This window comes from Astyanax mexicanus, chromosome 14 (assembly GCF_023375975.1).
Source record: "Astyanax mexicanus isolate ESR-SI-001 chromosome 14, AstMex3_surface, whole genome shotgun sequence".
Taxonomy (NCBI): domain Eukaryota; kingdom Metazoa; phylum Chordata; class Actinopteri; order Characiformes; family Acestrorhamphidae; genus Astyanax; species Astyanax mexicanus.
The window spans coordinates 33,193,406-33,219,644 of NC_064421.1; the positions used below are offsets into that span (position 1 = coordinate 33,193,406).

General features: G+C 40.1%; 1 protein-coding gene across 19 annotated transcripts in view; it reads left to right on the forward strand.

Moving 5' to 3' along the window:
- Positions 1 to 26,239, forward strand: part of birc6 (baculoviral IAP repeat containing 6) — a 231,106-nt gene that overhangs the window by 64,871 nt on the left and 139,996 nt on the right. For 18 of the 19 annotated variants that reach the window (XM_022672703.2, XM_022672695.2, XM_022672710.2 and 15 more), the window contains exons 39-58: positions 1,012 to 1,165; positions 1,248 to 1,364; positions 1,918 to 2,072; positions 2,632 to 2,758; positions 3,729 to 3,839; positions 3,966 to 4,096; positions 5,106 to 5,233; positions 6,672 to 7,240; positions 7,973 to 8,148; positions 9,292 to 9,388; positions 9,576 to 9,767; positions 10,309 to 10,509; positions 13,665 to 13,944; positions 14,051 to 14,307; positions 15,232 to 15,340; positions 15,566 to 15,790; positions 16,937 to 17,519; positions 18,507 to 18,815; positions 19,183 to 19,326; positions 25,837 to 25,966. In XM_022672703.2, the coding sequence (XP_022528424.2) occupies positions 1,012 to 1,165; positions 1,248 to 1,364; positions 1,918 to 2,072; positions 2,632 to 2,758; positions 3,729 to 3,839; positions 3,966 to 4,096; positions 5,106 to 5,233; positions 6,672 to 7,240; positions 7,973 to 8,148; positions 9,292 to 9,388; positions 9,576 to 9,767; positions 10,309 to 10,509; positions 13,665 to 13,944; positions 14,051 to 14,307; positions 15,232 to 15,340; positions 15,566 to 15,790; positions 16,937 to 17,519; positions 18,507 to 18,815; positions 19,183 to 19,326; positions 25,837 to 25,966 (4,195 nt within the window). The remainder of the gene's footprint in view (positions 1 to 1,011; positions 1,166 to 1,247; positions 1,365 to 1,917; positions 2,073 to 2,631; positions 2,759 to 3,728; positions 3,840 to 3,965; positions 4,097 to 5,105; positions 5,234 to 6,671; positions 7,241 to 7,972; positions 8,149 to 9,291; positions 9,389 to 9,575; positions 9,768 to 10,308; positions 10,510 to 13,664; positions 13,945 to 14,050; positions 14,308 to 15,231; positions 15,341 to 15,565; positions 15,791 to 16,936; positions 17,520 to 18,506; positions 18,816 to 19,182; positions 19,327 to 25,836; positions 25,967 to 26,239) is intronic. The other variant, XM_022672707.2, reaches the window with a different exon arrangement.

The window sequence follows — 26,239 nt, forward strand, 5'->3', positions numbered from 1 at the left end:
ATAAGCAGTGAGCTAGCTAACATGCTGACATAATTACATTAGCAACAAGTTAGTGATGTTACCAGAGAGAGAACTAGGGTTAGCGGAGAGCTTGCTAACAGTAACGTTAGCGGTGAGTTAGCTACGTTACCGGGGAGAGAACTCAGGATAGCAGCGAGCTAGATATCATAGTAATGTTAGCGACCAGTTAGATACGTTAAATGACAAATTTTATATGAAAGAAAATATGACTACATTCTTGGGTCTTAAATTATATTTATTGCGATCTAAAAAAAAGGTGTTAAAAAGCATTAAATATGACTTTTAAAATGGTGCAAGAACTCTGATAGAGATTATATCATAGGTTGCCAGATCTGTATAGAAACCTGAGGGGGATATGACAATAGTTGTAAGGTCTGAGGAGACATATGAGAGTAAGAACGTACAGGAGAGAAGTTGTTGGGTTTCTGGTAAAACCAGCTTCAGTACTTGCATACTGTTCTGTATTTTATTGCATATGATAAATCATACATAATTGTTAATATATTTCTGTAATTTATATATTTAGATTCATCTCGTCACACCCCTACCTACTACTCTGAACATAAGTGCTTGTGGACCTAGTCACAGTCACTTATGGAACTGTGGAACTGTGAAACTGTGCATGAAAAAAGTTTAATATGTAGTTTTTACAGACACTTAATACAAAATGAAACCATCTTTTTTATTTTTTTTTTATTTTATTTTTTTTTCTTAAAATATTCCTTGACCCGTCCTTCCCAGACCTTCCCCTGTCAGCAGTAGATAAATAATATTCCTGTTTCTGATGTTTTATCAGCTTTGATTGTATTTTGGATTCTGTCTTTATGGGATGTCCCCTCTGTATGACTAACATTATGGCTTCCATAAATGCTCTTATGCTTTAATACATTTTTATGTTGGCTCTTCAGAGGTACGTTTCTGAAAAGTGTTTTTTTTTTTTTTTTTTTTTTTTTTTGGGTGTTGTCTGTTTTGTCTTCTTCCTTCCTGCAGCCTATCAGCAGTACCTGGTATGATTACTGGGGGGCTGACTATGGCACGTACAGCTATAACCCCTACATAGGGGGAGCAGGCATCCCTGTGTCCAAGCCTCCAGCTGCAGCAGAGAAGCCTGGCTCTCAGAGCCTGTCCGTCTCAGTCTCTCAAGGTATGAGCTTTTTAGATCACAGTTAAGAAATTAGCTGTAGTAAAGATTGCTGGTTGGTAACTTGTGATTTCTGATTGATCAGCTCTAGATGCAAGACTAGAGGTGGGGCTGGAGCAGCAGGCAGAGCTCATGCTGAAGATGATGGCCACTCTGGAGGCTGATGCAATTCTACAGGCCCTCACGTCCAACTTACCTGCAGGTATACACACATCAGACGCTCTCCTAATTACAGTTACATTTACACAAATTAGAATCACACTTGATTAAAAGCAGAGCAAGTCGAATATGTGCTCTTCTGATCCATTTAAGGCACCAAAGAATTCAATTATTTAGTATTTTAAGTATTTTAATTTAAGTATATAAGTACTGTATTTTTCACACTACAAGGTGCACCATATTATAAGGCACACTATTAATGAACATCTATTTTCTGGTCTGTTGTAATACACAAGGCACCAAGGCGCTCTGGATTATAAGGCACATTGTCAGAGACACTATAAGGAACATTTTAAACCAGCAGGTCTTACCGCTGGGTGGTGGGCAGGGTAGCTGACTAAGTAAGTTAAGTAAAGCTAAGTTAAGTAAACAAAACTGTAATTAAAAAAAGATGTTCTATTAAAGTGCGGTTAGCGGATAATGCTAATGCTGGTCCAGCAGTAATAACCGAGGTAAGAAGCAACTCCACCACCCTCAGCTCAAATTTGAAAAAAAAAATTTCTAATCATTCACCATTCCCCCCTCACTTCTTTCAGTTCCTCAGGCCGCTAACGGAACAGACGACTCCCTCCTGAGGGGTCTCCACAGCTCCCCCCCTGGCAGTAGCCTGATGGTCCAGCCCTCCTCCATCCCCATGCTGAGTGCCTGCTTTAACAAGCTCTTCTCCATGCTGCAGGTGCACCATGTGCAGGTATGTGTTCCTGAAAGCACACAGCTGTGCTTCCATGTTGTACAGGTCATACAGTTTGAACAGCATTCCAAAGAACTGTCTGGGATACCACAGCATCTGTCCAGAAATCACTAAACAACTCCATATCAATCTTATCTACCACCCAATAACTACCTGGATACAATAGCATTTGCCTTGGTGTAACCACCAAGCAACTCCACATCACCCTGTTTTTAACACTGTTGAACTTGTATCACATCTAGTCATCAATTACACAGCATCTCTGCAACATGTGGGCACTGAGTGGTCCAGCAGGCAGGTTAGAATCCCAGTCATGCAGCTTGCCATCAGCTGCTGTAGCCCTGAGAGAACACAATTGGCCTTGCTCTCTCTGGGTGGGTACAGTAGATGGCGCTCTTTCCCCCCGTCACTCCTAGGGTGATGGCGATCAGCACAAGGCGTCTGTGAGCATATATATATAGGAACCGAGTCAATTCACATGTGAGGGATATGGGGTATATACAGCTGACTAACTGAAATAAATGTGTTTTAATTTCTGCTTTTTTTTGTTTTTGTATAGCTGGAGTCTTTGCTGCAGCTGTGGCTAACTCTCAGTCTCAACTCCTCCACCGGTGGATCCGAGGAGAGTGGATCCGACATCTTTCTTTTTAATGCCAGCAGAGTGCCCACAATCCCCCTCAACCAAGGTCAGCAGCCCACCTTTACAGATCTCCTGTTTTTAAAGTTTATTGATGTGTGGTGATTGGTTGTGTGCTGTATTTCACATGAGAAGATGTGTCTGAATCTAAGGGAACACTTCTTTACTTGTCAGTTTTTTATGTCATTGTGCCTTTATAATTCTGTGCACCTTTTGTATGAATTTTACCAGTCTGGTTGTAAGGAGCAGCAAAGCCACTCTGCTAAAGTACAGCATTATACAGGAGTTTCAGTGAAGATTTTCTTTAGCACCGAGACTGGAGCAGTATTAGCATTAGCCGCTAACTGCGCTAAGTGATAGCTCTTTCGCTGTTCAGAGGTGAGTATAATTGGTCTGTAGCCTGCTGCTAACCCTGGCTAGCACTGCTGGAGCAGCATTAGCATTAGCCGCTAATTGTGCTAAGCACTAGCTCTTTCATCATACGAACACTCAGGGTTTGACAAATTTGGGAATCTAAGCTTACTGTAAATAAACGGAAGCTCTTTGCTCACCAGAATAAACAGTTTTCAGGGTAGAAATCTGTAGATTAACATCCAGCTCTCGTTTGGCTAAAATATATATATATATATTTTTTTTAGTTAGAGTTTTATTTAGTCAGCTTAGCTTAACCTAAATTAGTTGACCTACAACCAGCAACGCAACCCAACAGCAAGACCTGCTGAATTAGAAGGAAAGCATGGCAACACCCCTGGTCCTTACTAGTGTTGCATAATGCGCCTTATAATCCGGTGCGCCTTATGTATGAAAATAGTGTGAAAAATGCGGTAATAACTGTTTATTTGTTGATATTCTTACTGAGACAGGTGCTGCTGCAATAAAGTATTTGATTAAAATTAAAACTTGTCCAGATCTGGTTTTATTGCCCCTGGTATTGTAAACAATAATAATACATCCTCCTCTTTACCATTTTTTCTTCATATTTTTAATATTGTGGGTTTTTTTTTGTGTGTCACATTTAGCCTCCATCAGTAGTTTCCTGTCTGTCTTGGCCTGGTATCCCAACACCTCTCTGCGTACATGGTGCCTGGTACTACACAGCCTCACCCTCATGACCAACATGCCTGCGAGTGGTAAGTGTGTTTTTGGGGAACTCCTGGGGAGCTTTCAGCTTGGTCAGTTGCCTGTATGTAATCGATCAGTCAAGGTGTGTTCAGTTTACAAAAGTTTTACAAAGCTAATGCTGTGTTTTTCTTCAGCCTCCAACATTGGGATGGGTGTGCACGAGAGCACAGCTCAGCAGATGGTGTCGGACCCCACACTCGTGCACGTTCTGGTGCGGTTCCTGTCTGGGAGCAGCCCTCAAGGCACCAGTCAGCACAGCTCTCAGGTACAGAGGCTAGAGTCCTGCTGCTGCTGATGCTGCACTTATCTCTGTGTGTGTGTGTGTGTGTGTGTGTGTGTGTGTATGTGTGTGTATGTGTGTGTATGTGTGTGTATGTGTGTGTATGTGTGTGTATGTGTGTGTATGTGTGTGTATGTGTGTGTATGTGTGTGTGTGTGTGTGTGTGTGTGTGTGTGTGTGTGTGTGTGTGTGTGTGTGTGTGTGTGTGTGTGTGTGTTCGCGTGTGTGTAAATGTGGGCGTCTGCAAATCCTTGAAATGTCTTAAAAGGTCTTAAATGTATTTATCTTAAAATATAAAAATAAAAAAAATAAACTCAAGTCTTAAATCCACCTTCCAAATTCCTTAAAAATGCCAAAGAAGTTCAAATTTCAAATAAAACTTAGTATGGAGCTTAAAACAAGATGTAATTTTTGAATTTGCATATTTAAATTGAATTTACCAGACTTTTGAATAAACTTAAAATATTGAAGGGGTAATTCATATATTTACATTATTATTTATTTATTTATTTATTTTAACTTGGAGGTGGTGAAATTTTGTATTAAAATGTATTTAAAAATGTACTTTTTTGTTAGTAGTTATGAACCATTTATTAGTAGTTTATTAAAAGTCAAGTAAATTTTATTTTAACTCAAAATGCAGATTCACGTATTTGTAAGCTTTTAAGCTCCGTAGTTAGCATGCTGATTTAACTGTAGACTGAATAAGGGTGATATTTTAGGCATAAGGAACTGTACAAAAATAGTTAGCTCTGGACCCTATTTTAAGTGAACAGATGGTTCCATTTTTGTATGTGAAAACTTGTGTGAAAAATGATTTTGGTTTTAAAAATTGTTTTGTCCAAGAATTTGCAAGAAGAGGAATCCCAGTCTTTTTTCTTTTTTTTTTTAATTCTTAGGTTTGGACAGTAAAGGAGCATTAGATATATAGGAAAGTGGATCCATTTTGTGAACAGGTTTTTCTACACATTTAAGTATCTTGTTTTCTTCACAGGTGGGTCCAACTGCAACTCAAGCTATGCAAGAATTCCTCACCAGACTGCAGGTGCACCTGTCCTCCACCTGTCCACAGATGTTCAGCGAGTTCCTGCTCAAACTTGTGCATATCCTCTCCACCGAGCGGTACGGAGTCTGTTCATCATTTACTGTCATTTACTGTCATTAGGCAGCTCTAAGAGTATTAGTCTCTTAATGGATTATCACTACATACATAAATATTAGAACTCCTGACTGAATATGTTCCAGATTGAACTCAATAAGAGTCAGTAAGAAATTTTGATTGACAAGTGCAGTTGCAAAGACCATCAAAAATGGTTTGAAATAAAAAAAAGTTGGATGAAACTGGCTCTCATCAGGGTCACCCCAGAAAAGGAAGAGCAAGAGTTACCTCTGTTGCACAGGATAAGTTCATTACAGATACCAGCCTCAGAAACCGCAGATAAGAGCACTTAAAATATTTTGGTTTGTTTAACACTTTTAAGTTACTACATGATTCCTTATGTGTTCCTTCATAGTCTGGGTAACTTGAGTATTCATTTACAATGCAGGAAAAAAAATAAGATGTAAAAACATTAAATGAGTGAGTGTGTCCAGACGTTTGACTGGTATTGTATATGCTTTAAAGATTATTTTAATTTTAATTTGTGTTGTTTTAATGATGGCTCTTATAAAATCATTATCCGTTTGTGTCTTTAAATTTTTTTTAAATATATTTTTATTTAATAAATATATGCATACGTGACGAGACACTATTATCATGACACGAGACGAGACATGGTACTGGGTTCACGAGAACGAGACAAGACGAGATTTAAAAATCTAATTTTAAAGAAAACGTCAAAAATAAAAAAATGTCTTGAAAACTAGAGTTTTGTTTGACAATCATATAACTCAAACTTAACAGACTGGTTTCTCTCACACATTGATTCTATAAGAAATAGAAAAAAGAATAAGAACTTCTCTAGGTCTTATATAGTGCAAACAATAAGTGCAAACCACAACCAGTCATATTAAGACTATGCTTGAAGTGCAGACAGAGACAGAACATGTTTTTAAATACAGTACAGAGCTAAGGGATTAGTACAACTGCCTATGAAACAGTCACATGTAGTATTTACATATGATTTGTGTCTTGTTGGTCACTCTGTTAGCGTTTGTTGTTTATAGGGGAGCCAAAATGCATCCAGACCTAAAACTTAAAAGTAGCAGAAGCATCTTCTATACAAATTCACTAATTGTCCTCTTCTGCTCAGACCTGCTCTTACTGCTCAGCCACCACACTCACTGCTATCGCTACTGTGTTGCCAGATCCCACTTAAAAAGTCCACACTAAACTGTTTTTTTCCCCGCGAGACAAGTTTAAGCTTGTTGAGAAATATCATCACTTTTTAATCTCGCGAGATCTCGTGCCACAAGATCTCGTCACACCCCTAGTGCTTTATAAATAAAATACAAGTACATAATACAAATAAAACACGTAGGGAAAAAAACATGGAATAAGTATTAAATTCTATTTAAATTGTAATTTTATTCTTCTTTCCTCTCATTTCCTTCTCTGCAGGGGCCCCTTTCACTCTGGCCAGGGTCCGTTAGATGCTCAGGTGAAGCTTCTGGAGTTCACCCTGGAGCAGAACTTCGAGGTGGTCTCTGTGACGACCATCACTGCTGTTATCGAGTCCATCACCTTCCTGGTGCATCACTACATCACGTGCTCAGATAAGGTTGTGTCACGCAGCGGGTCGGACAGTTCGGTGGGTGCGCGCGCCTGCTTCGGGGGGCTCTTCGCCAACATCATTCGGCCCGGAGACGCCAAGGCCGTGTGCGGAGAGACGACCAGAGACCAGCTGATGTTCGACCTCCTGAAGCTGGTCAATGCCCTGGTCATGCTGCCGCTCTCGGGAGACCGGGAGTACAGCGGACGCCTGCCTCCTGCCGGCACCGGCGCCTCCGACAGCGTGTCTGATGAGGAGAAAGTGTGTGGGAGTAAAGAGGGCGGAGCTTCTGGAGCCGCATCACATCAGGGTCCGGCAATGGGTGTGGCAGACCTGGTGCTGGCCAATCAGCAGATCATGAGTCAGATCCTTTCTGCTCTGGGGCAGTGCAATAGCAGCGCCATGGCCATGATTATCGGTAAGAACACTGGAATAATCATCAGCAGCAGCAAAGTTATGTACCGGTCTGTTAACTCAGCATAATCCATATACAGCTCTGGAAAAAATAAGAGACCACTTAAAGAAAATGTTTTTTATTTTATTTTACCAAATTAAACACCTCTGACTTATCAAGAGGAAGACGCATGATCACAGTCATCAAACAAAGCTTAAATTGCTTTAATTGTTGCACCAGGATTAAAGGCATAAAGTAATGCAAAAGCAGTGTGTAAGACTGGTGGAGAGGAGGTCATGCCAAGATGCATGAAAACTGTGAATAAAAACCAGGGTTACTACACCAAATATTGATTTCTGAACTCTTAAAACTTTATGAATATGAACTTGTTTTCTTTGCATTATTTGAGGTCTGAAAGCTCTGCATCTTTTTGTTGTTTCAGCCATTTCTTATTTTCTGCAAATAAATGCTCTAAATGACAATATTTTCTTTTGGAATTTGGGAGAAATGTTGTCTGTAGTTTATAGAATAAAACAACAATGTTAATTTTACTTAAACATATACCTATAAATAGCAAAATCAGAGAAACTGAAGTGGTCTCTTAATTTATTCCAGAGCTGTATAGGTCTAGAAAGAGTTTTATTTCACTTTTGGTGACTTGAATACTGCTTTATTTTTTTTAGTTTTCAGCTCAAACACGCATTCTGAAGTATAATCCAGTGCTTCCCTGTTCCCTTTTTTTTAATTGTTCTTCAGGTGCTAGTGGACTTCATCTGACGAAGCATGAGAACTTCCATGGTGGTTTGGATGCCATCTCAGTAGGGGATGGCCTTTTCACAATTCTGACCACGCTGAGTAAGAGAGCCACCTCTGTGCAGGTGATGCTGCAGCCCATCCTCACTTACATGGCCTGTGGTTACATGGGTCGTCAGGTAAGACCATATTTCATTTGATACAAACTGTAAAGACCTGACAAACTGAGCTTATGAAAAGATACTTAATCAGATGGGATCATATTCATGTTGGTTATTTTCTCTTAGTGGTGTACTCACTATTGTTGCGTATTGAGTTATTTTGAGAAAATTTGCAAATGTACACAGTTATATAAGCTGTACACTGACTACTTTACACTGTATCTAAGTGTCGCATCTTCGGTCGCACTTTAAATCCTTTCATTTTCTCAAAAAAGTCAGCTCGTCTTACGTGTACATTCTATCAATCAGGTTGTAAGTAACAGTAAAGCCTTCATTATATAGGAGTTTCAATTTAGTTCTCCAGCAATATTAGCATTAGCTGCTAACCACGCTAAGCACAAGCTCTTTCACCATTCAGAGGTGAGTGGTATCAGCCTGTAGCCTGCTGCTTAGAACGGCTAGCACTGCTGGGGCGGCATTAGCTTTAGCCACTAACCATGCTAAGTGCTAGCTCTTTTGCTGTTCAGAGGTAAGTATATCAGCCTGTAGCCTGTGAATTACCCGCAGTAAAACAAGGTATGTGGAACGAACTGCTAGTTAATATCCCCCCTGGCTTACCGGAACACTCAGGGTTCCTCAGTGTATCACAGTCGAGCAGCATTTAGCTGCTAACCGTGGCTAGTGCTAGCCGTAAGCTGCTAATTCCTTAGTGAAAATCTGAAAATCTAAGCTTACAGTAAATGGAATTGGGTGCTTTACTCACCCAAATAAACAGTTTTCAGGATAGAAATCTTTGTAGATTAGCATCCAACTTAATAAAGAAAAAAAAAATAAGAATTACAGTTTTGATTACTTAGCTTAGCTTTACAGGTCTCGCCACCCAGCAGCAGGACCTGCTGATTAAGAAGGAAAACATGGCAGCACCCCTGTTCCTTACTAGTGTTGCAGAATGCGCTTTATAAAACAGACCTTCACTTACAGTGTGTCTTATATAATTCTGTGTGCTTTATAGTGCAAAAAATACGATTTACAAAAATGTGAGGTGCTTTCACTTGTAAAAAAGCTGTACATAAAATTAAATAGTATAAATCTACAATTTCAGATTTTGTGTGGTAAATGTTAATATTGTATAGGAATTGAACATTCTTATGCATTATGCAGGGTTCTCTTTCCACTTGTCAGCTCTCCGAGCCACTTCTCTGGTTTATCTTGAGGGTACTGGACACCAGCGAGGCCCTAAAAGCCTTTCATGACATGGGTAAGGATGCATATGCAGACACTGACCATATCAGCAATGTTTCTCTCATAAAAATACTGCTATACAGCTATTAAAAGAACAATTTTAAGTGGGTTAGTAGTAGCTGCTTTTTATTTTGTGTTGCTGTATCTTCTAGTGTATGTTCTCATGCTGTCTTCCCTGTGTGTGTGTGTTTTGTGTTTTGCAGGTGGGGTGCAGCTAATCTGCAATAACATGGTCACGAGCACACGAGCCATAGTGAACACAGCCCGCAGCATGGTCTCCACCATCATGAAGTTCCTGGACTCTGGACCAGGCAAAGCAGCAGACGGCAGCCTCAAAGCCCGGCTCGCCTCCGAGCCTGATAATGCTGAGGGCCTGCACAACTTCGCACCTCTTGGTACGGAGAAGAAAGGCCAATTTTTATACTTCACGACTCTGCGTTGTACAATGGCTATTTTTTTTTATAAAATATTGTGTTTAATGGTTCCAGTGTGCTGGAACGACCATTCCTGCTAAGCCAGATATATTCATTGTAAAAACTGGGGTGTTGGGTCACTTTTCGCGGGAGTTCTTTACATACTTACATCACATATACAGTCTCATAAAGAGACTCCGGCTCAGTTTTACTGACCACGAGCAACTGATGGAGCAATGGAGACTTCAGAAGGGGAAACTCAGACCTCTCATAGTAGCTCATTCACTTATAATAAAACCAGAGAAACGATGAACTGAAGCAAGCTCCGAAACTAAAATAGGAACATGATATAGGTACTAAAACCAGGAATAATTTCGGATTGCTGGATTAATTTAGGATAATTTCTCATTAATGCAGCCCTTGAACGAGTTCTTATTGATGGAAACATTTTGATAGCACTGTTATTTAAGTATTTTCTATTGTGATTGGGTTGTAACAGGCTGTGCGTTTTGTCTCTTGACAGGCACCATCACTTCCAGCAGCCCTACAGCTCAGCCAGCCGAGGTGCTTCTTCAGGCAACTCCTCCTCACAGACGTGCAAGATCAGCCGCCTGGTCTTACATCTTCCTCCCGGAGGAGGCCTGGTGCGACCTCACCATCCACCTTCCTGCTGCAGTGCTACTGAAAGAGCTCCACATCCAGCCCCACCTCGCTTCACTCGCCAGTGAGTCTCTTGCATGTTTTATTTTCTAATATTTTTAAATCTAACATCGCAGTGGTTTAATTGACAGATTAGTTGACTGATCAAAAAGAATCATTAGCTGCAGCAGCTGAGATGTTTTTTAAAGTCACATGTTACAGCATCTCTCTGAGACACACTCCAGAACTGTTCTCAGTAGGGGTGTTCAATATCATATCGTCAGTGTTGGGAAGTAACGGATTACATGTAACGGCGTTACGTAATCAGATTACAATTTATGAGTAACTGTAATCCGTTACAGTTACTGCTTCAGTAAGTGGTAATCAGATTACAGTTACTCTGCTAAAATAAATGGATTACATTGCGGTACTTTCCTATTTTTGGTCTTCCAATCCAACACTGACAAAACGCAATCACTCCTCCCTATTTGTGTGTGCAGCGGTGTCTGTGTGCGTGCAGGCAGCGAGACGGGAGGAGGGGCAGACAGCGGCTCCGCACACACAACGAGACGAAATTAACTGACATTTTCGTAGACGAATAAAAACGAGACGAAATCCAATCAGAACTGAGTTAGTTCTGTGAAAGGTAGGGACCAGTTAGGAAGAGATCCAATCACTGCTACTTTAGCGAAGGTGGAGAGGCGGGACAAGCGGGGTACTCATCCAATCAGTACCTGTTTTTCCTGCAGTAGCACCGCGCGCTCAGTTACAAACCTGGGAATTAAACTGTCGATACGGAGCTCGACTGGAAGTTAACTCGACAGTGTTCAGCAGGGAGAGAGAGAGAGAGGGGCGATATATTTCTCCTTTGACGTCGCGAAAAACAAGATAACGTGTAAACCGCGTGGAGCGACTCCATCTCCGGTAAAACACCACTAATCTTTCAGCTTCTGCAGAGCAGAGTCACACAGATCTCCATGCAGAGATCCGCGTTTTAATGCTGATGTTATTTCATGAGCTGATGTGTTTAACTCGGCAGTGCACTAAAACACAGAACTGATCCAGAACTCACTCATTAAGATCAGATCATCTGTTTAGTCTCACAGTGGGAAAGATATAGCTAGTGTTAAAGCAGGAACAGGTCAGAAAGGAACTCAATAATATATCCGAAATAAAACAATAAAATAAGTGAATCTCTGAACCCAAAAGTCTGTGTAAAGTTCCTTACAGCACTTTCTCATAAGTTTCTCACTTTAACTCATGAAGTCTCTCAGTACATCCTGAGAGCATCTCTACAGGACAGTGTGTGAAGGTGTGTTTTTGATCTCATTTATAGACTGTAGCTCCAGTAGATGTGCTGGAGATAAAATTAGATCATTTAAAAGTTGTTTTTGCATCTACAGCTCTGTTTAAACTATAATTTAACTATTCAGATGTTTTATGACCTGATTTCTAAAACAAATTTTTAAATGTAAAATATGTATAGTCACACACCTATAATAATAATAATATACATTAAATCATATATAAATATATTTCACATTAAACATTAACAATATTACTCAAGTGGTTATTAAACGTTTCATTTCATATGAGTGTATAGTTAATAAATCAAGGGAACTGATGAAAAAAGCATTTACATTTACACCCTTTACATTTTAGTCGACTAAATTTACTGTAATTTTAGTCGACTATATTCTTATGACATTAAGTCGACTAAAACTAAAAACATTTCAGATGACTAAATTGTGACTAAAACTAAATGCTATTTTCATCACAAAACTATGACTAAGACTAAATCACAATTTGTTGTCAAAATTTACACTGGTGGCAAATAGATGCAAATAGATAGCTTACAGTTGTTGTTACATTGTTTGGTTTTTAATGGTTTTATCATCAATTTAGTATTTTATAAAATTGTTTGATGAAATGGTTTCATAAGTATTTTTATAGAGTGATTGAAAAGGCTTTTTTATTTGTTTATCTATTTGTTAACTGGAAAGAAAAAGAAAATAATAATATGCAATATGTGGTTGCTACATTCATTCAGGCTTAAAAAAACGAAAAAGTAATCCAAAGTAATCAGATTACGTTACTCACTTGAAGTAATGTAACTGATTACGTTACAAATTACATTTTGAGTGATGTAATCAGTAATCTGTAAGGGATTACATTTTAAAAGTAACCTTCCCAACACTGCATATCGTACACAATAATATTGCCAACATTTTTGAATATCGTGAACGATATTATACCCTGAAATATCATCATATTACCTACTCCTAATTATCATACTGTTGTTATTTCTCATTATATATCTATATCTAGAGAGTATATCTGTCCAGTATCATTTATTGTACTTTAATCCTGGATATATGGAGATATTTTAAGTGTATTATTAGGATTATTAGTATCATGACATTCTGGATCATTATATTCTGTTATAAATCTGAAAAAAATCTTGTATTTTTTATGTTTATATATGCAATAGTAGAATTTAATTTTAATTTAGTTGCAGTAGTGTATTCTCAAAATATATATATTTTTTATTCAGTGTTTTGTCATATCGTCCAGAGTATCGTTACCGCGAAAATACCTTGAAATATTGTGGTGATATTGTCTTTTGGGATAAACAACAGTTAAAAACATAAGGTCTAATTATCAGGTATAATTTCTGGCTGAAATCAAGATGTTAATTACATTAAGTTACCAAGTATAAACAGGGTCAATTTGTTTGTCCATTATACAGCTCTGGGAAAAAAAAATTTAACCACATCAAAATTATGAGTTTCTTTGATTTTACCAAATTGAAAAGCTCTGGAATATAATCAAGAGAAAGATGGATGATCACAAGCCATCAAACCAAACTGAACTGCTTAAATTTGTGCACCAGGAGTGCATTATAAACCAGCGTTATTCCTCCGAATATTGATTTCTGAACTCTTAAAACTTTAACTTTGAAAACTCTGCATCTTTTTTGCTAAATCAGTAATTTCTCCTTTTCTGCAAATAAACGTGGTTTCTAGTTTATAGAATAAAACAACAATGTTTATTTTATTTGAACATATACCTATAAATAGCAAAATCAGTGCTGTATATACTAATATATACAAAAACATCACCCTATGGGCAGTTTGTTTATAGTGTTATACCTAAAACCTTTCAGAATCCTCATGTTATTGACCTTTTATGTTGTAAAACAGTCTCTCTCTCTCTCTCTTGTTTCTTCTGTGTCTTCAGCGTGTCCCTCCTCTGTGTCGGTGGAGATCAGTGCGGATGGAGTGAACATGCTCCCTCTCTCCACGCCAGTTGTCACCAGTGGCCTGACCTACATCAAAATCCAGCTGGTGAAGGCGGAGGTGGCGTCGGCTGTGTGCTTACGGCTGCACCGGCCCCGAGACGCCAGCACCCTCGGCCTGTCTCAGATCAAGCTGCTCGGCCTCACCGCCTTCGGCAACACGTCCTCAGCCACTGTAAACAACCCCTTCCTGCCCTCCGAGGACCAGGTCTCCAAAACCAGGTACTGCAGCTAGGGGCGCCCTCCCGCTCAACCCAATTATCCTGAGTAACCCATAACTGTAATAAAGTTCCACCTTCAACCTCCACCTTTTCTTTCTCTCTCTCAGTATCGGCTGGCTGCGGCTGCTGCATCACTGCCTGACGCATGTGTCCGACCTGGAGGCGATGATGGCCAGCGCGGCAGCACCCACAGCCAACCTGCTGCAGACCTGCGCCGCTCTGCTCATGTCGCCCTACTGCGGCATGCACTCTCCCAACATCGAGGCGGTGCTGGTGAAGATCGGCCTGCAGTCCACCCGCATCGGCCTCAAGCTGATCGACATCCTGCTGCGCAACTGCTCCGCCTCCGGCACCGACCTCGCCAGTAAGTTTTTTTTCCCGTTTTATTTTAATAAACATCTTAGTTAACGGTTAATTGATCCACTTTTTTGCCTTTTTAGATTTTTTTTTTCTTGTGATTTTCAAAAACACAGTATTGATTTTTAGTTTGTCATTTACATTCAAAGATTGATGTCAGTGGTTCATTTAGTGTTGTGTTTAAACCACAACCAGTAGAGGGCAGTGTTGTACTCTGTGCACCTTACATATGAATTTTATCAGTCAGGTTGTAAGGAGCAGTAAAGCCACTCTGCTGAAGTACAGCTTTATACAGGAGCTTGAGTTTAGTTCTCCATCACCAAGACTCGAGCAGTATTACCATTAGCAGCTAACCGTGCTAAGCGCTAGCTCTTTCGCCGTTCAGAGGTGAGTATTATCGGCCTGTACCCTGCTGCTAACCCCGGCTAGCACTGCTGGAGCAGCATTATCATTAGCTGCTAACCGCGCTAAGTGCTAGCTCTTTCGCAGTTCAGAGGTGAGTATATCGAACTGTAGCCTGTGTGTTTACAGTGTTCCAACAAGCTACATAGGATGAACTGCTAGCTAATATTGCTAGCTAATAGAATACTCAGGGTTTCTCAGTGTATTCGCTAGCAGTTAGTGACTAATGCTAATGCTCCAGCCTTAGTGCTGGAGAAATTCGGGAATCTAAGCTTACTGGAAATAAACAAAAGCGCTTTACTCACCGAAATAAACAGATTTCAGGAGAGAAAACTGTGTGGATCAACATCCAGCGCTCGTTTAACTTAGAAAGGATTGTGTAGAATTGGGTGTATTTAAATTAGTTTTATTGATTTTATTGGTTTGTATGTTTGAAAACTTGCTTTACCTTGATTTCCTTCACTTTGCAGAACTGCTTGAGTGCATAGTGTATGATATTCGAGATCTGACCTGGCTTGCTGTGTTACAGATCTAAACAGTCCGCTGCTCTTTGGGAGGCTGAACGGTCTTTCATCCGACTCCACCATAGACATTCTCTACCAGCTGGGCACCACACAGGATCCTGGCACAAAAGACAGGTAAAGGAAAAATTTACACCCACGGACGAGACCTGCTGAATTAGATGGAAAACATGGCGAAACCCCTGTTCCTTACTAGTGTTGCATAACGCGCCTTATAATCCAGTGCACTTTATGTATGAAAATAGACCAGAAAACAGACATATATTGATAGTGCTCCTTTATAATGCGAAACATTCAATACTCTTCATGGTGGTGTGTGGGTTGCTTGTGTGTCTTCTGCAGGATCCAGGCTCTGTTGCAGTGGGTCCACGACTCCTCACGGGTGGCGGCCCTGAAACAGAGTTCTCCTGCAGGCTTCATGGGTCCAGGAGCATCACCCTCACGTGAATATGGCCTCCTCATGCCCTCACCCTCTCACCTTCACTGTGTGGCAGCCATCTTGTGGCACAGTTATGAGCTCCCTGTGGAGTACGACCTTCCTGCCCTGCTTAGTCGTGAGCTTTTTGAGTGAGTAAATACACACACATGCACACACACACACACACACACACACACACTGTAGAAGTGACTAAAATGTACTAGAATGCCTTAAAAAAAAAAAAAACACTAAAAAACTCACACTAAAATGATCCAAACAATCTGTATAAAGGCTTGTATGTTCTGAAGCTGAGTTCTCTCGAATCTAACAGCTTGAAATTCTCTCCTAAATTTAGCCCTGGGTGTTTTAGGGTTTGTTTTGGTTGCTGTGTTCATCTCCCGTTGTGATGTGGAGGCTGAGAGCATATGCTTTCTTGCTTCTGCATTCTGCTGCTTTTTTCCCTGTGCATCTTTTATGAGTTTGGCAAAAAAGGGAACAAAATGTAGAAGTGAAGTATCAGACCACGACTACGACTCGGACTAGAATAATGAAAATAAAAGACCAAGACTTCTGAAATAAGAGCTCAATAAATATATACAGCTCTGGAAAAAATAAGAAACCACCTAAAAATGATGAGTTTCTTTGTTTTTACCAAATAAAAACCTCTGGAATATAATCAAGAGGAAGATGGATGATCACAAGTCATCAAACCAAGCTGAACTGCTTTAAAGGTTTGCACCTGAAGTAAAGGCATAAAGGTATTCAAAAGCAGTGTGTAAGACTGGCGGAGGAGAACATGCCAAGATGCATGAAAACTGTGATTAAAATCCAGAGTTATTCCACCAAATATTGATTTCTGAACTCCTAAAACTTTATGAACATGAACTTGTTTTCTTTCCCTTATTTAAGGCCTGAAAACCCTTTTTCTGCAAATAAATCCTCTAAATGACAATATTTTTATTTGGAATTGGGAAGAAATGTTCATTTTACTCAGACATTAAACCTATAAACAGCATAATCTGAGAAACCAAAGCTGTATAATACACTGGCAGAACAACACTGACACTCAGCTCTACCTTTAGACTCTGGTGTAGAACCAGATTGAGGTTAAGGGGAGATTCCGTCTTCTTTTAAACAACTTAAGGATTTCTAAAGTGCTCTATGTATTGTTTTTGATGAATATTACACTTTTTTTTTTTAATATTTTGCTTATCATTCAGACAATACCCCTTTATATTACAGTGCCTTTTGAATAGTCCTTGAGTCCCATTTCTCTCTCTCACTCCTCTCTGCAGGCTGCTGTACAACTGGTCTATGTCGTTGCCCTGCAACATGGTTCTGAAGAAGGCCGTGGACAGCCTTCTGTGCTCCATATGCCACATCCACCCCAGCTATTTCTCTCTGCTCATGTCCTGGATGGGCTTGGCGGTGTCTCCTGCTGCCCAGGCCCAGGCTCAAGCCCAGCGTCGCCTGGCCATGACTGACGACGGCAAAAAGCAGCGGGAGCTGAGCGACGCCGCCGCGGCAGCGTCCTCGCTGACTGACGACTACAAACACGCCCGCTCGCCTACCTCGCTGTCCGAGTGCCAGCTGGCCACGCTGGCTGCTGCCTCGCAGTCGCCCGGAGCCATTCAGCAGCTGCTGGACTCGGGGCTGCCTGCCTTGTTGGTGCGCAGCCTGGCCGGCCTGTGCTGCAGCCTTCTGGCCAGCGCTGACCTGCCATTACCCGCCAGCCAATCAGATCGCCGTCAGGCCCATCACAACCACCCAGCATCCTCCTCTTCTTCTTCATCATCATCATCTTCTTCATGTTCATCAGTGAGCCGACTACCGCTGTCCCCGGACCTGGCAGCACCCGTCCTGCGCTTCCTCACAGAAGTACGCTGCTTATAATACCTCTATTTATTATAGATATACAAAAATATCCAGCCTCCTGCACTCTACTCCTGCACTCTACTCCTGCACTCTACTCCTGCACTCTACTCCTGCACTCTACTCCTGCACTCTACTCCTGCACTCTACTCCTGCACTCTACTCCTGCACTCTACTCCTGCACTATACTCCTGCACTATACACCTGCACTATACTCCTGCACTATACTCCTGCACTATACTCCTGCACTATACTCCTGCACTATACTCCTGCACTATACTCCTGCACTATACTCCTGCACTATACTCCTGCACTATACACCTGCACTATACACCTGCACTATACACCTGCACTATACACCTGCACTATACTCCTATATTCCATTTACAAATTTACCTCTGCACTGCTATTATAATAATACATTTGCCTCAGCACTGCTATTTTATTTATAAATAATTTATCAGTGTTTCATTCAGAAATGTGCCAATGTACTGCTATTGTATTCATACATTTATCTCAGTACTGCTATTTTAATCATATATAATACTTTATAATTTAATACCTCGGCACTGCTATTTCAGTCATAAATAATATCTTATCAGTATTCCTTTCAAAAATTAACCTCTGCACTGCTATTATAATCATACATTAACTTGAGCACCTCAGCAGTGCTACTCAAGTCTCATGAAATTTATACACAGAAATGCAGTCAGTATTTTGGTAAATGAACAAATTCTAAGCCCAAGTTAAGCTAATGTTTCTGCACTGGCTCTTTACAGCTTGTATTTTTTTTTAGAAAGAAAAAACAGCCAGTGTAGAAGCTGTTCCTACATCAGTGAGACATTCAAATGGAAGCGACGTTGAATAAACGGCTACATACAGAACTTTGTATTTATAGTGTAAATTCACTTATTTGTGGCTCCTGTACTGTGTGATATATGTTCTAGTATGTTCTAATAATTGAATTTATTGAATAAATGTATCTGATTTCAGGTTGGAAACAGTCATGCTATGAAGGATTGGTTGGGCGGTCCCGAGGTCAACCCTTTGTGGACGTCACTGCTTTTCCTGCTGTGCCACTCGAGCGCCAGCGGAGCAGCAAACAGCGGGCACAGAGCTTCACCTGGGACCGCCGACACCGGCTCTGCGCCTCAGCCTTCCGGGACGAGGTACGCGCTGGCGTCGACCGGGAGGAGCAACGGCCTGACCACCCAGCAGAGGACAGCCATAGAGAACGCCACCGTGGCCTTCTTCCTTCAGTGCATCTCCTGCCATCCTAATAACCAGAGACTCATGGCTCAGGTGTGTGTGTGTGTGAATACTTTACGTATTTCACATTTATATTCGCTTTGAGTTTAGTTCAGTTTTTTTTTTGTTTTGTTTTTTCAATAATGATATTCTTAGAGAACTTTTTTTTAAGTAACTTTATTTTTACATTTTTTAAATCAAGTAATTCATGAAGTAACTAAGTTTTTTTTTTTTTTACTTTTTGAAAGGAGTAATCAATAATATAGTATAGTAATATAGTATAGTAACTATTCCATCACTGGTTCCAAGAATGCAGCTTTAGAAATGATGGTCCTGATGTCTTTTTTTACTCTTTAGAGATACAGATTCACTTCTCCTGCAGTGATTTCATCATTTTCACATTTCATGTTTGGGCCGGCAGGTTCTATGCGAGCTGTTTCAGTCTGCTCCACAGCGGGGGAACATTCCCGTCTCTGGGAATATCTCCGGATTCATCCGCCGACTCTTCCTGCAGCTCATGCTGGAGGACGAGAAGGTTACAGTCTTCCTGCAGTCCCCCTGTCCGGTTTGTACATCCACACACACAGCCACACACACACACACAACAAACACTCCATTTAATAGACAAGTCTAACATGTAGTATGTACATGTAGTACATAGGGATGTGATGAGACACTAATATCACAGACTGGTTTCTCTCACACGTTGATTCTATAAGAAAATGGAAATAAGAATAAAAAATAAAAATAAAACTTTTCTAGGTCTTATATAGTGCAAACAATAAGTGCAAAACACAACCAGTCATATTAAGACTATGGTTTGTGTTTTTTTTCTACTAAATCTTTTGTAATTTAACTATGCATAACCATAACCAGTCATATTAAGACTATGCTTGAAGTGCAAACAGAGACAGAACATTTTTTAAATACAGTACAGAGTTAAGGGATTAGTACAACTGCCTATGAAACAGTCACGTATAGGATTTACTTACAGTATTTATATATGGTTTGTGTCTTGTTGGTCACTCTGTTACCGTTTATTGTTTCCGCTGGAGTCAAAATGCAGCCAGACTTAAAACAACTTAAATACAACTTAAAAGCAGCAGAAGCATCTTCTATACAAATGCCTGAATTTTCCTCTTCTGCCGAGAGCTGCTCTCACAGCTCGGCCACCACACTCGCTGCTATCGCTACTGTGTTGCCAGATCCCTCTCAGAAAGTCCACACTAAACTGTTTGTTTCCCGCGAGACAGGTTTAAGCTTGACGAGAAATATCATCACGCTTTATTCTCGTGATGAGATCTCGTCACACCGCTAGTAGTACATGTGCACTACTTCTTGTCATTAGTTTAGATTTATTAAAATTCATATAAATTTAACAGTTTTCTAGGTCTGCCTCCATGCTGAAAAATGAATGTAATCACACTTATATACATATTTCTGAAACCCAAGGTGTCCACTAGGTGGCAGCAGACACTCACTGATCAACAGCCTCACAGAAGTTGATTACCAAATCAAGCCACTGGATTTTTACTGGCTTGAATCATCGTCAATCGGAAATCGAAACACATTTTCCTCCCGTGCTGCAATGTATTTTCAATTAGATGACAAATGTGGATGATGAAATATGATGATGTAGTCATTTTCTCCACCACTTGTGAGGCATGGTTGCATTACCAAAAATCAGCAGCAAAGGTCATCAGGTATCGAATGCAAGAAAGTAGTATTGTCTTTAAAATTATGTAATATATGATGATAAATGTGTATTAATTTGACGACATTGATAAAACAATGACCGCTTCTTTTTCAGAATCAGTTTCTCTGATTTTGTTATTTATAGGTATATGTCTGAGTAAATGAACATTGTGATTTTTTTTTAATAAACTACGGACAACATCTCTCCCAAATTACAAATAGAAATATTGTCATTTAGAGCATTTATTTGCAGAAAATGAGAAATGGCTGAAATAACAAAAAAAGATGCAGAGCTTTCAGACCTCAAATAATGCAAAGAAAACAAGTTCATATTTATACAATTTTAAGAGTTCAGAAATCAATATTTAGTGGAATACCCGTTTTTTTTTTTTTTATCTCAGTTTTCATGCATCTTGGCATTTTCTCCTCCACCAGTCTTACACACTGCTTTTGGATAACTTTATGACACTCCTGGTGCAAAAATACAAGCAGTTCAGCTTGGTTTGATGGCTTATCATCCATCTTCCTCTTGATTATGTTCCAGAGGTTTTCAATTGGGTAAAATCAATGCTGTGTATATATATAAGCTTTAAATCTGACCTGTAGACACCTCTGACCATCACTGTCTGTCATTAACTTTACACAGTCTTAAAGATATTAGAGAATACATTTACTGAGTAAAAAGTTGTGGATCAGAGATTGTGTAGTATAGTAATGAAATAGAACTACTACAGTACTGTACTTAAGTACTGAAATGCTGTATCTCTATGTACTGGGGTATTATTCTTACAGATACTATACACTATTTGTGTACTAAAGAGGCAAAAATACTCCTAAATAAATAAATACCAGCAGTTATGGATATATTAGTGTCAGTTTAACAGAATGTAGCAACTAAGATTCTTTATCACAGGTTTACCCTTTTCATTTGACTATAGTGCCACCACGTTGAGTAATAAAGCAGTAACTTTATTATTGTATTTGTTGCGCTATAAAGTGAACTGGATTATAAGGTGCCCTTTGCAACTTGCCACTGGGTGGGGAGACCTGAAAATCTAAGCTAAGTTAAGTAAACAAAACTGTAATTCTGTAATTCAAATGAGCACTGGATGTTAATCTGCACAGATTTCTCTCCTGAAAACTGTTTATTTGGGTGAGTAAAGCGCTTCTGTTTATTTACAGTAAGCTTAGATTTCCAGTTTTCCACTCAGGCTAGCCACAGTTAACGGCTTATGCTGCCCGACAGCCATGGTAATATAAGTGGATACTAGCGGTTCATCCCACGTAGCTTGTTTTAACACGATAAACACGCAGACTACAGTATGATAATACTCACCTCTGAACGGCAAATAAGATATCATTGTTAGCGGGTAATGCTAATACTGCTCCAGCAGTGCTAGCCGGGGTTAGCAGCAGGCTACAGGTTGATAATACTCAACTCTGAACGGCAAAAGAGCTAGCGCTTAGCTGCTAATGCTAATACTGCACAGGTCTCTAGTCTCGAGCTGAAGAAACTAATCTGAAACACCTTTTTAATGCTGTACTTCAGAGTACAGAGGGTTTACTGCTCCTTACAACCTGACTGGTAAAGTTCATATGTATTGCGCTCCGTTTCCTTGATTTTTGGGAAAATTAAAGGATTTTAAGTGCGCCTTATATTGTGAAAATTTTGACGCCACATTTGACGCCACGTATTGATGTGATATATCACAATATAGATATTTTTCCCCACTCCTAATAAAGATTAAATTATAGCTAATGGGACCAGTGCCAAGTCTGCTAACTGTTCCCTGCCAGCTTGTATTCTTTGTTAGCTGTGTTAGCACATGACTAGCGCATGGCTGAAGTATGCCTTTAAGAGAGACTCCCCTTTAGCCAACACTCAGGCTTTCCTCCACCCGCCAAATTGCTTCTGTCTAGACGTCTTTATTTTTTTATTTTTTTATTATTTTTTTTTTTTTTGCAGTGTGGAATTGGGCCGGTCGGTCATTACTGTAGTAAATTATAGGAAGGGCAGCTCCTCCTGCGCCGCTGCGTTTTAGTTCAGGTTAATCATCTGGGCTTTCAGGGCCGGAGCAGGGGAGATGGAGCAGGGCTTAAAAGTTAATGTTTACACATTAGATAATGCCAGAACGCCATACCATCTAATATGTCCTCTCAAAGACACTCCGCTCCTAAAGACTAATGTCTTTCCTCAAGGATTTTCTTCACCTGGTTTTATTATCAAGATAAAGGAGTTTATTTCGTTATATACGTATTAGGGCATTCTCCGTTCTCGCTGTAAGTTAAAATGCCTTTCTCGTTTTGTAACAGTATAACCGTAAATCTAACCGTGTCCTTAACTGTTTATAGATTAGCAGAAAGGAAAACTTCTTTTAGCTTTTAAAAGCTCATTTGAAGGAGAAGTCACTTAGTTTACCTCTTAAAAAAAAACAAATCTAAATTGATCTCATTTTCTCTCCAGTTTGAAGCACTAATTATTCAATCCTCATTCTTCTAAACTCCCCCATCATTTGTAATTTCCCCTGCAGGAACCACAGTGCATCTGATTTTTTTTTTTACGATATTATCACATAGATATGTTGCCCTAGATAACGATGATCTCACGATATGAATCACAATGTGATTTTGAAATACATGCAAAAGGTTTGGACACACTTTTTAATTTTATGTTTTTCTTTATTTCTTATTAATATAATACATTTTCTACATTGTAGATTAATATTAAAGACATTAAAACAGTTAAGGGACACACACAACACACAGAGGATGAGTTGGAGCTTCACAGCGTGTAGGAAAAGCAGCAACTATTTTTCAGCACCTCTAGGAACTCCTTTTATTTCAAGTGACTCTACTTTATGAAGACACTGAGATTAAAATACCAAGAGTGTGCATATCTGTCCTCAAAACGTAATGTGCTACTAAGGGGAGAGAAGAGAGCAAGGCCAATTGTGCTCTCTCGGGGCTCTGGCAATTGATGGCAAGCTGCATGACCGGGATTCAAACCAACAATTTTCCAGTCATAGTGGCAGCTCTTTATACTGCCGGTTCAATCGGTACCTCCAAGATGTTTAACCGTTTTTGTTTACAGAATAATTCAGCATGTTTCTGTACATTTTTAATATATATATATATATATATAAAAAAAAAAGAAAACGTATTGAATGAGAAGAGGTGTGTCCAAATGTTTGACTGGTACTGTACTGCAGGACAGTTCTCTATAATACTTCACGACATCTGTATTACTGTGGAGATAAAATACTCCTAAATAAATACCAGTAATTCCAGGAATTATTTGATTCTATGGATTTACTGGTGTAATTGTATTTATTAGTGCCATCATGTGGAGTAGTGATCTCTTAGTGAGTCTTAGATTTTAGAGTGCCTATGTTTAAAAAAAAAACAAACAAAAAACGATATTTGTCTGAACATATCAGTACCGATTTTTTTGTCCCACCCCTACCAAACACTACTTGGGTGAAGCCTCGAACACGGCACACACTTCTAAAGACAAGGCCTGTCACAGTAACTACATTATCGACTTATCGTTTAATAAATGAACATGACTTCAAAAGTTCTTATAATCTAATATATAATATATCCTCCATTGTGTTTAAACTTACAAGTAATTTTGACTGGGAATAGCGACAGTGACCTGGTAGTCGTCTCTCTAGAAGCACAGAGACACACAGACACAGGGAGGTAATTAACTCAAAACGTACCTTTATTAGGAAAAATGCCCTCCATCAACACCCAAAACTAACCTGAAGAAACATACTGTAGTACCAGCCCAGTGCTTCTCTAGTTGCTTAACTTAAGTGTCTCTTAGGTTCATGTTGACTCAGCCTTCCGTTTACCATCAGCGTTTTTCTCGAGTGAAGTTCGACGTGGGCTGCACATCATGGTGCTTAGGTGCGGTTCCAAAATGAGGGGCGTGAAGAGTTTATTATATATTATATTATATTATATTATATTATATTATATTATTTTATTTTATTTTATTAGTGCCAAATTAGTGGTCTAAAAATGCCAGCAATATTGTATATCGCAATAATTTCTGGGAGATCCGCGTGCCTGCCAATTGTGCTCTTTCGGACTTTGGCTGCTGATGGCTAAATGGCATCATCAGGGATTGGATTCTTCTTAACAAAAATATAAGCTTGGTTTCTACATTTTGCCTTACATCTAAAAACAATGTTATGCTAAAGAATTGAACTTTACATAAAAGATTCCTCTCTAAGTAATTGTTGATTAACTCTGAAGGAGTTAAATCTGCTCCAGATAGAGGGAGAGATTGAGAGAAAGTGAGAGAGAAGGGTGGTGGAGGGGAGAGGTTGATGTATGCAGGTAGAGGTGGGTTGCACGTGAGTGGGTAAAGAGAAATATTCCTTGTGACCGCACGGCATAGCGGTGGCACAGCGCAGGCTGATGCGTGTTCATCGTGACGCCCATCACCCGCCAGGCGCAGAACCCCGTCAGTCTGAGCCATGTGCTCATGCTACAGTCATGCCTAATGAAAGACAATGTCACCTCCTGTAAACGCACGGTGGAGATGTGCAGGGCAGCAGCAGGAGGAGGAGGAGAGCATGACCGGCGGAGTTCACTTCCCACTCCCACCCGTCTGCGTTAAAGAAAATAAGCTTGAGAAGTCAAGTGGAGCCTGACCGAAGCCATTAGATTGATTGATTGATTGAGTTAATGTCTTGGGCTTTAGTGAAGATGATTTGTTAACATGCTCAATCGGCCGTAATGTGGATTTGATTGACTGAGGGTGCTCTTACATGTACCTTCTTTGGCCTGGACCAAAATATCAGTAATCAGTTGCACCAGCTGTGAACGTACGTTAGCCTAGTTTAAACATAAGCTAGTCTACCAGCCCACTACATTCAAGTTTGAGTTAGTATTAGTTATCCCATTTTGGGCGCGGCTGCAGCTACTGTCGCACGTAGCTTTTTAAACTGTTGCGCGTAGCAGGGCCAATTTAGCTCCCTCTGAGAGCTGGCAGCTTAATTGCAATGCTGCATGAGCGGGGGTTCGAACCTGCGACCTCCCGCTCATAGTGGCAGCCCTTTAGACCGCTGGACCACTCGACGCCCGTAAAAATATTTTTTTATTATGTTAACACTTTAGTGAGTGGGAACCGTATGTTATCTAAGACAGTATTAAATTCAACTATTAAAAAGTTAATCTAACATTGTCAATTTGCTGTGTAGCACATCGGCCTGACCTCTCAAAAAGCCGTGTGGAGTAAACTAGTCATTTACGATACGTGGATGTGACATGAGATTTTTTAAACTGTATATTTTCAGAACGTGGGCTAACTTCAGCTTTATTTCTTACTTCTGTCTCATTTTGTCTTTCCCTGCTTTCTGTTTTTCAGCTCTACAAAGGACGGATCAATGCCACCAGCCATGTGATCCAGCACCCCATGTATGGAGCCGGCCATAAGTTCCGCAAGCTTCATCTGCCCATTTCCACCACTCTGGCTGAAGTACTGGACCGAGTCTCTGGTAAGAGTGGCCGCCGACTGTGGCGTCTCACTCTCGGGCTTGCTCGCTCGTTCTCTTGCTGACTCTCGCTCTCTCTCAGCCAGTACTTTATCCTCCAAAGCTTTTTTGAAACCCATTAGATGCTTGCTGCCTGGTGTGGCTGTCAAGGTCAAATGCGCCGAGCATATAAGGCTTCTATTTGTGTGCCTGCGTGACCGCATGGTGTTGTCAGCTCTCTCTGTGCGTGTGCACTCACGGGTGTACATACGTACGGTCGGTCGGCTGGTTGGCCAG